The sequence below is a fragment of the Daucus carota genome, chromosome 4 (genome assembly GCF_001625215.2).
Source record: "Daucus carota subsp. sativus chromosome 4, DH1 v3.0, whole genome shotgun sequence".
NCBI lineage: Eukaryota > Viridiplantae > Streptophyta > Magnoliopsida > Apiales > Apiaceae > Daucus > Daucus carota.
This window is the reverse complement of record NC_030384.2, coordinates 15,384,877-15,395,223: the sequence shown is the minus strand read 5'-3', so window position 1 is coordinate 15,395,223 and position 10,347 is coordinate 15,384,877. Positions and strand designations below refer to the sequence as shown.

Below are 10,347 nucleotides of genomic sequence, written 5' to 3'. Positions count from 1 at the left end.
CCAAAAAACTTTGACTTGTATATGACTAGACTCTTAACGTGGCTAAGAAAATGAAGAGACTCAAACGAGTAATATACAGATTATTCTTGAGTATTGCCGCAACTCTAAACCTAAACAATTGTTTCTTCTTATACCCTTTATTGTGTTTATGGTTTGGTATGTATGATATTTTATCTTGCACATAAATGAAGTCCGGCAACCGGAAGTTCAATGCATAAGTGAACTATTAGCCATGAGTTTCTTAAGTTGATTCAATCAATTACCTTGGTATTTATTTATTGTTATCGCGCACGATGCAGACTTGATATTGATGGCCTGAGCAACACAAGAAATTATTTTCTATATTAAGAGATGTGAGTTATTTTTAAATCTAACTGAAAATATTTACTATCTTTGATAAATATGAACATAGAATAACAACTGAACAAGTTTTTGTTTAGGATATGGTTGCACAACGTCCAAAGAAGAAGTTGATCTAACGTCGTTAACCTATTTAACGGAATGAGATTTAATGTGTAATTGATGAGTTAAATGAGTCTATTTTGAGATAGGTGAGTTATTTGATACATAAAGGTCAGTTTAATGAGTTGTTTGATATTTAACCCAATAGTAATGCGAGATTGATTATATAATATTTAACTATTATTTGAAGAGATTTAACAAATATATATAACATAATTATAAATAAGATATATGTATATAATATAATTTTATTTGACAATCACTAATATATATATATATATATATGGGTTTGTTCAAATACAAACCAACTTTATCATAAAAACCTAAAAACCAATTTCAAAACTAAACAAATATCCCCCCCAAACTCTTAAAAACTAACAATATCACCCCCCCAGCTTTGCCATCAACTTCCCCAAACTTACACTTCCCACCCCGCCACGTCACCACGCCACGTCAGCGCAGGGGGTCCTGCCACGTCATCTGCCACGTCAGCAGGTGCTGACGTGGCACTGCCACGTCATCTGCCACGTTAGCAGTCGCTTGACCCAGTGCTGACGTGGCAGTGCCACGTCAGCAGAAGCTGACGTGGCAGATGATGTCAGTAGTGGCCCCCCCCCTGCAAATTAAAAAAAATAAAAAATAAAAAGATTGGAATGCTCATAACAAAAATGGGAGTGGAAATAGTGGTTTTTAGGTTTGTATGGGAGTGTGGTTTGTAGTGGAATAAGCCCCTATATATATATATATATATATATATATATATATATATATATATATATATATAGAGTGGAGTTCTGTGGGGATAAAATCTTTTGGAGATTTGGAGACCCCTCTTAGAGCCATCAGATGGAAACAAAATCTAACGGTACACGATATATCCGCGCTTTTTGATTTTCTGTACAATTTTTAAAAACAGAAAAGGAAAATAGATAGTGGGTATGCAGTTCCCAAAATTCCAAATAGAGAGGTTATCAGAATCCCGCAATCAACTCTCTCAAGCAAATCCGCCGTTACGAAGCAACCGCAGCACATAATCCGGTCTCCTCTTTTCTTCTTCAATTCAAATTCTGTGCCCTTCACATCACATTCAATTGTCCTGTGCGAACAAGTGCAGCACATATGACGACCGAGTCGACATAAAACTGTATAGCATCTTGTTTTTTTGGTCTCGCATGTCTTTTTTTGTATGATCCGAGTGCTACATGATTTGTTTTGTCCCTCTCTTTGATACCCATTGTGATTCTTGGATATGATTAGGGGCGATTGTATATTATTGTACTTGGACAAAAAAGGGCTTTTTAATCAGTGTTGGGTGCTAAGCCTTTGTGTGTAATGTAATGCTATTTGCAACATGTACTGCATCTTGATTCTTGGGGATGATTTCCCCAAATTGTTATTTTTAGAAAATGGTGGTCCTGTGCATCACAAATTAGTTGTTAAGGGCTTTGATGTTGCAAGTCTAGCGTTTGGGTGGCTAATTCGGGTCGGGTCGGGGCGGGGCGGGGGGGGGGGGGGGGGGCTATTTGATTACTTTCCATCGGGACAATTAGTAGGAATCTTTGTGAAAGTTTTGCAATTTTCATAGAAGATGAGGCTAGGAGTAATTTATAAAATTTGTTATGTCCGTGGATGATTTGATAATGTGTGAGGGGGTGTATTAATCTATAGATTCTGTCATGGTCTGTGTCGTTGGTCCAATTTGTACTGCAGGTTGATTCTTGCGGGATAATTGTGTAAATTGTGATTTTGAGAAAATAATGGTTTTGTCTATGATTAATTATTTTGTTAAGTGTCTATAATGTTGCAAGTCTAGCACTTTGGTGTCTGTAATTGAAGAGCGTTACTGACTAGGTACATTCCTGTCGAGCAAATTCCCATCCAGTATGGTGGGCTTAAGAGAGACATCGATTTCGAGTTTTCAGCAGAAGACTGTACTGCTTCAGAGCTTATTATTAAGGCTACATCTACAGTAACTATTGAAATACCTGCACCAGAGGTATGTCATTGGCTTTACTTTTACTGATATCGATCCATGTAAATTTGTTCTGCATTTTAATTATAATATCGTGTCTTATGAATGATCACAGGCAGGAACCACATTCATCTGGGATATAACAGTTCTGGGCGGGGATGTAAACTACAAAGAGGAATTTGTCCCTGCCGACAAATGCTCATACACCATCATTGTTCAAAAGGAAAAGAAACTAGGTTCTGCTGAAGCACCGATTCGCAATATATTCAGGACTAATGAAGCAGGGAAGATTGTGCTTACTATTGAGAATTGCACCAACAAGAAGAAGAAAGTGTTTTACAGACACAAGGTCAAGAAGAGTGCTCTCTAAAAAATCATCATGGTTACTAAATTATACTTGTTCATTTGAAAGAGAAAAATGTAATATAATCTGGATTACTTATATTTTGTTCAATTTCTATATCATTTTTATAAAACTTCATTCTTTTGGCTGTGGGACAATCATGTTGGGTAGAAAATGGTTGGTTTGATTGGGGTGATATGTGTGGATTCATGTAACAATTTCATGGTCCAGTTTATTGTATGTAAAAATTATTGTAACTTGTACACTCGTGCTGGGCGAACCTTATGTCATTTTATGTTTGTGTACGCTGAATGTGTAAACATCTTTGCAGAGTATCTAATCTCCTATGTCCCACTTTAGTTTCTTACAGGTGAAAATGAAATAAAAAGTGATGCACGTGTTGCAGCTTGCAGGACATGCCAGGAAAATGCTTCAATTCTGATGTCCCCAAAATACTCGTTCTGTTGTAACTGCCGCATAATGCACGCTAAAAACTAGCAACACCATATCCCGCGCTTTACTGGATGAAATAAAACAAAACTTATTTGATTTCAAATATAAAACAGTTATTAATAACAGCCGTTAGATCAATTCAAAATGAATGGCCTAGATTTGGTCTCCAATTCTCCAAATAAATATAGGACTCCAAATAACTTTTGTATATATATATATATATATTATAATATCATGGCGCGGTGCGGTTTGAACCGCACCGCGCGGTTTGTGAAAAATTCAAACCGCAACCGCACCATGAAAATTAAAAACCGCGTTTTGTGGTGCGGTGCGGGCGGTTTATGCGGTTTGGGCGGTTTTCTGATCACCCCTACCATTTTTGAATAGAATGATAAATAGTATGTATCTAATACAATTGAGAAAATAATGAGATAATTTAAATGATAATAATCGATAATTAACGGTTTTACTTTTGATTTTTCTTAAGAAAATCAAAGTTATTATTATTATTTTAAATGTTGAGTTGAACCAACATTGCAACATCTGCATATTCTACAAATTTGAAAAAGAGTATTCTACAAATTTCTTTTAAATTTTTTGTATCAAAATAACTATTACCCTCTCAATACAACATGTAAATATTATTATCGAGGAAAATAAATTTATTTGTTGATCTCCTAAAAATTTAAACAACCGAAAGCTGTGTAACAGATAAAAATCTTTTTATCCAACAAAATTTTAACGGTTTTTCTATGGGGTGCCCATGGACACATACTAAGTGCTAAAATTTATGGATTTTGAAAGTTTTTGATTGGCTTACACTCTCTAATAATGGTGAACGCCCCTGCATTTACAACAACCACACCAATCAAAAGTTTGCAAATCCATAGATTTTAGCACTTAGCATGTGCTCATTGGCACACACTAGACAAACCCAAATTTTACAAGAGTAGAAAATCAAAAAAATCCAGATTAGCAGGAGAAAATGGAAAAGACCAGTTGAGTCATGCAAGAAGTCTAGGAGACGACATGAGAAACACGTGGACCCTTCTCTTAAAACTGCCCCACTTACTCACACCTCCCAACACTCACAACTCACAAGTCACATCTTTGCCCTAATTAACGTTTCTTTTACTTGCTTGCATTTCATCTTCCCCTAAACAATTTTTATAAACTATCGTATTATCGGATCCACAATCCAAGGTTTTACAAGATTCAGATCATTCGCCTTGGATTTCTGGTACTCGTTCTCTATCTTTTTGCTTTGTGTTTCTTGAGCTTTGTTAATTTTTGTGTTCTTGCTTGTATGTTTAGTTTGATTAGTGAGGAGTTTGATTGTTATTGTTGATTTTTGTGGATATGTGATGTTGTGTGTATGTGGGTTTTTGTTTTTGTAGGGAGGAATGAAGTTGGTGTGTGTGTGATTATTGGAGTAAAGGTGTTGCCTTTTTTGGTAGGTTTTTTTTAAATGGAAATTCTTGAGAGTTTGAAAACACTTGTTGAGGATACTGTTATGTCGAAAATGGAGAATCAGCAAAACCCATGTGGGGAAACACTGAATGGGGCTTCTGGGTTGATGGCTGGTGATGAGGTTGTGGTTGGTGGTGATGCAGTTGAGGGAGGAATTGACAATGTTGAGGTGGGGAATCAGGGGTTGGGTGTTGGGGGGGTCGTGGGGGGTGGTGAAACGGGGGTATCGAGTGGTGGAGTGGGAGGGGATGGGGTTGAGGATGGGGAAAATTGTTGGGGGTTTGGGGGAATGGAGAGAGGGATTTTGGGCAATGAGGTTGTTGAGGGTGGGGATGAACCAGGTGGAGTTGGTGATGTGGAGGCGGTGCAATACGGCTGTGGAAACGGAAGTGGGTATGAGTTGGTTCCAGATGTTTGTTTAAGTAATGTAGGAAATGACGAGATTGGGGTTGACATGTTGGTGATGCAGGAGGTGTCGGTTGAAGAAGAAGTTGCTGAGAAGGTTTTAGTGCAGGAGGAGATTCAAGACGCTGGGGCTGAGAAGGTTGTAGTGCAGGAGGATATTCAAGACGCTGGGGCTGAGAAGGTTTTAATGCAGGAGGATATTCAAGAGGTTGGGGCTGAGAAGGTTTTAATGCAGGAGGATATTCAAGAGGTTGGGCCTGTAGTGCAGGAGGGGATCCAAGACGTTGGTGCGGAGAAGGTTGTAATGGAGGAGGAGATTCAAGATGTTGGGGCTGAGAATGTTGCAGTGCAGGAGGGGATTCAGTTTGTAATGCAGGAGGATATTCAAGACGTTGGAGCTGGGAAGTTGCAGGAGGGGATTCAAGATGTTGGACCTGAGAAGTTGCAGGAGGGTATTGAAGAGGTTGGGGATGAAGATGTGGTAATGCATGAGGAGATCGTAGAGATTGAGGCTGGGGATGTGGCGATGAATGAGGCGATTGAAGTTGAAATGGAGGGGACTGAGAAGGTGGTAATGCAGGAGAGGTTTGAAGTGGTCGGGGCTGAGAAGTTAATTATGAAGCAAGATGCAGTTGGCGATGATGAGGTGTTAATGCAGGAGGGAAATGAAGAGGTTAAGGCTGAGAATTTATTAGTGCAGGAGGCAGTTGAAGAGGTAGGGGCTATGAAGGTGGTGATGCAGGATGGGGTCAAAGATCAGTATGCTTCACAACAGAATCTAGTTGACTCTGGCAACAAAATAGATGTTTCTACATCTGGTATTTCTCTATATGTGGATGTTTTTGGTCAAGTAGATAGCGGTGTTCGAGGTGATCATTCTTGTACGGTGGAACAGGGATCATTTGAAAGAAGTTCAAATGCAGAAAATTTGTTGAATGGAAGTAGTGCACTATTGCCTGAGAATGGAACTAATGGTAACACTCCAGAAGTTAGGGACTCTAGTATATACAAGAATGCGGAAGTAGGGAGTGATGTGAATTGTGAGGCCATTGCTTGCAACGGACATAGGTTTAGTGTTGGTGATCTAGTGTGGGCTAAAACCAATACTCAGTTATGGTGGCCTGGAGTGATAGTTCAGCATTCTGATCTTTCAAATGACTCTGCGAAGGGGGAGGAGGACCATTTTCAGGTTAGACTCTTTGGGAGTGGTAATGTATTGTGGGGAAGGAACTGGCAGTTGAAGCCTTTTCACGAGTTTTTTGATCAGATATCAAGGCAGGGCAGCTCTAAAAGCTTCTATTATGCTGTTGAGAAGGCTGTTGGTGAGATTGGTAGGCGGGTAAAGTTGGAAATGACTTGCCCTTGTTATCTGGAAGAAAGTAAGATAACTGATGTTACAGGAGGTGAAATTTCCAAAAAGAGAGCTTCTAAACTCGAGGAACTGCCAGTGCTTCAGTTCGAACCTGAAAAATTACTTGCACGCATCAGATGTTTGGCCCGGGATATTGTTTTTCCTTCTACAATAGAGAGTAAAATCATCCAAAGTCGTCTATCAGCCTTCTATCGTTCTGTTGGTCACCTTCAACTGCCAATTCATCAACTCAAGCCAACTGATGCTAAAAGTGATGATCAGAATGTAGTGGCATCGGAAGTTATTTCAAGCAAGCAGGCATTAAAGTCCAGAACCAGATCCATTCATCAGGATCCAGATGATGATAAAAATGAAGCTTCTGGTAGAGTACTTTCAGCAGAGATGAAATTGGCCAGCCCCATCTTATCTACAGAGTTGTCTGGAGATAAAGTTGACAGTGTGGAGCTCCTTGACTGTGGTACTAACGGGAAGCTTGAAAAGAGCTATGAATCAAGGGAACGCCGAAAGAGCAAGTATCTATCATTTCCTTATGTTGATCCTAGCCAGGTATCTAAAAGTTTGAATAATGAAGAAGGAAATGAAATGGCAGATCCTTCTGATGAGACTTCTTTGTCTGTCCGTACAGTGAAATCTCGTGACAAGAAGAGAAAGAAAAGTCCATGCAGGAAAAGCACTGTCCACAATATATATGTTCCAGTTGTTATAAATGCTTCTTCAGCTGAGTTGTTATCCAAACTGAGATATACAGCTCTAGATTGTCTATATCCTAATGAAAGTAAACAGTTTGATATCATGCAGTGTTTTGTTTCTAGATTCCGGAAATATGCTTTCCACGCCTTTACCCATGAGATAAGAAAAGAAGAGGATACTGTTTGTATGGAATTTGAGAATGAGATGGGCCTTTTCAAAACTCTGTCTGAAATTGAAAATCAGACAGAGAAACAAATTGAGAAGGAAGCAAGAAAACGTGGGACCCCTGAAGCAGCCATGGCTGCACCGGATGTCAGTGAAACTGTGGGAATTGGCTTGCTAGAAAAGGATTCAAAAATAAAATTTATGTCAAAATGCAGAAAGAAAGAAACTACAAGCCCACTAGGTTTGAATACAAAACCTACTGACGGTTTTCCGGGAAATATTTCAAGCGGCTCAATTGTGATAGATTTTCAGACAGATCCTTATGCATTGGAAAGCCAAACTTTACCAAAGAAAAGGACAAGGAAGACAAAGAAAACTCCAGGGTGCCCTGAGATTAAAGTAATGGCCAGACCAGCAGATTTGAAAGGAAGTAATGTTGTTGCTCAGTTAGAAGAATCGAGTGCTGCACGTGTTTGTACTCCTAATGAAGAGAAATCTGAGCGTAAAAGGAAAAAGGTGGCAACTTCTAGCAATCACCCTATGACTAATGGGGCAGATTTGCCCAATGAGAATGAAACTATTGGAGCTGATGGTGCGGTATTGAAAGAGATTGAGGTCATGGGACCTTATTCACTCCAAAATATTCCTGGCGTAAATAAGGAAGGAACAAATGAGCCATTTTCTTTGCACTTAAATGCTGTACTTGCTCCTGAGCAACCAGATGTCCATAAGAACACTGAAACTAGTTCAGTCATGGAAGGTATACAGCAGACAGGCATGCTCTCTACTGTTAAACCCGAGTTGAAAAAAAGAAAGAGACAGCAAAAGGCTGCAAACTTTACTTCTGCCATACCGGATTTGAATGGAAATACTACTGAAAGCCAGCTATCTGAAGTAAAACCGAAGAGAAAGAGTAGAAAAAAGAAAACGGATTCTGGATTATTGGATATTAATCTCAGTATCAGTGAGGCCCAGACTACTGGAGAAGTTATAGGAACTGCCCTCCTCTTAAAATTTGCTCCAGAAGCTCCCATGCCAACACCAGAAGACCTGACATCCGCATTTTGCACATTTGGGCCATTGAAGGATTCTGAAACAAAAGTTTTTATCGATTCCGGTACTGCCCAGGTTGTGTTTATTAACTCCTCTGAAGCTAGAACTGCCTTTTGCAGCTTAGAGAAAAACAGTCCTTTTGGCTCAGCTCTTGTGAACTACCGCCTCCAAGTTCTATTTGCTGCATCAGGGGTTTCGGGATCGGATGGTGGCCTCAACATGCATCAGGTTTGGCCTGCTGAAAAAGTGAAGAGCCCCCGAAAGCCTAGGACTGCTAAAAAGCCCAAGAACCTGGTTAAACCTTCTACTATCAGTGAACCTCAAGGCAAGAGCACAGAGGCTCCTGATCTCCAGTTTGTTAGACAGAATCTTCAGATGATGACGTCAATGCTAGAGAATGCTGGAGATAATATATCGCCAGAAATGAGACTGAGGTTGGAGACTGAAATTAAGTCCCTTCTAAACAGGGTAACGTCCATGGTTGGTTCATCTTCCTCGTAGGATAGTTTGCAAGTTCCAAGACTGTAAGACTTTCTATTTTGGCGTCCACTGTAAGTCATAACATGGATGTTTCTGGGCACCCTTTAATCATGTCCTTGCGTGTATTGCGCCTCCTTTTCATGTTATAATGTACCATGATGAACGGGTTCTTTCTTATGGCTTAATAGGTAAAATAGTCCTCTAGACTTGGTGTAATATATTTGTGGTTGCTACTTCCCGGTAGGAACATTATCTGGACATGTAACTTTGCATGTACTTCCCTATGTTGATCTAATAATCATTCAGGATTTCGCACCAGTAAAATCATTTCATTCTTAATTTTTATTTTTGTTGATCTTGAAAATAATATGTCAATGTCACTCCATCCCAACAGTTTCTCCCACAGCTTCTCTTGATTATGTTGTTTGCCTCCTGTTTAGTAATTATAACTGGCACCATATCGACCACCTCCCTTGCTTCAACCTTGTCCAAACTTCTGGGATGATCTTAATGCTTGCAGGTGTATTGAATTTTTCTATCTTAAAGTTGAAGGCAGTTTCCTCAGCTTTCTTCTGCTCGCTCTATTTCTTCTTTGGCAACTTGTCTATTTCTTTGCTGCATCTGTAGACGCTTTCTTGTTTCAAAGAGAACCGGGCCAATCTGAGTAAGTTTTGTGGGTTGTAATGATGAATTATTTATTTATTTTTTTTATTATCGGCAAGTTGAATTCCAGTCTCCTGTTTTTGGATTATAAACTGTTGTTGAGCCATTAGAATGACCTCTTCGTTTACGAAAGGCCTTGGTTCACCTGAACTTTGGAATGTAAATGCTGCAGTGTCTAGCATGCAGATCTGGCCTCCATGTAGCCCAAGTGTTCTTGTTTGCATGTCCAAAGCTTTCCCAAGTCTTGTTGTTTCTCTGTTAGTTCCTGATGCTGATTGCACATCTTCATTGCTCGCAGTGAAGTGACTGATTCATTGCACGGTTGATACTGAGATCTACATCATCCTTCATCTCCAGTCAATTTTGAAATCACTCTCTTTATTGTCTCTGATTCACCTTCGTCAATTTCAACACCTTCTCCGTGCTTTCTACTTTCTAGCACTTGTTATCTGTATCTAATAAAAGATACTCCCTCCGTCCCTCCCATTTCTTATCAAATGGGTTGGGCACGGAGGTTAAGAAATATGTATACAGTAGTGGAAAAATGAAAGAAAAGTGGGTGAAGTGGTGGGATCCATTGATTTTTAAGGTATAAAAATAAGATAGTGGAGTAAAAGTAATGTGAAAGGGAAAGAAAAATGAAGAAGTGGCGGGACCCATTGACTATTTTTGGTAAGTTTTGAAATGTAAAGAAATGGATGGGACACCCCAAAAAGGAAAGTGTAAAGAAATGAGAGGGACGGAGGGAGTATTGTATTTCCTCTGTCCCCAGTTAAGTGTCGTTTTGACTTTTCGTACGTAATGTGAGATGTAAAATAG

General features: G+C 39.4%; 1 protein-coding gene and 1 long non-coding RNA gene across 2 annotated transcripts; both read left to right on the top strand.

Annotated features, from left to right (window-relative positions):
• Positions 1 to 2,156: 2,156 nt before the first annotated feature.
• Positions 2,157 to 3,042, top strand: LOC135152390 (uncharacterized). The gene is made up of 2 exons (XR_010291484.1): positions 2,157 to 2,458; positions 2,550 to 3,042. It is a non-coding gene; the product is annotated as an uncharacterized LOC135152390 (long non-coding RNA).
• Positions 3,043 to 4,230: 1,188 nt separating this feature from the next.
• On the top strand, positions 4,231 to 9,189 carry LOC108192663 (serine/threonine-protein kinase ATM). The gene is made up of 2 exons (XM_064091304.1): positions 4,231 to 4,470; positions 4,628 to 9,189. The coding sequence occupies exon 2, from the start codon at positions 4,699 to 4,701 to the stop codon at positions 8,884 to 8,886; it is 4,188 nt and encodes a 1,395-aa protein (XP_063947374.1). The 5' UTR covers positions 4,231 to 4,470; positions 4,628 to 4,698; the 3' UTR covers positions 8,887 to 9,189.
• Positions 9,190 to 10,347: the final 1,158 nt, after the last annotated feature.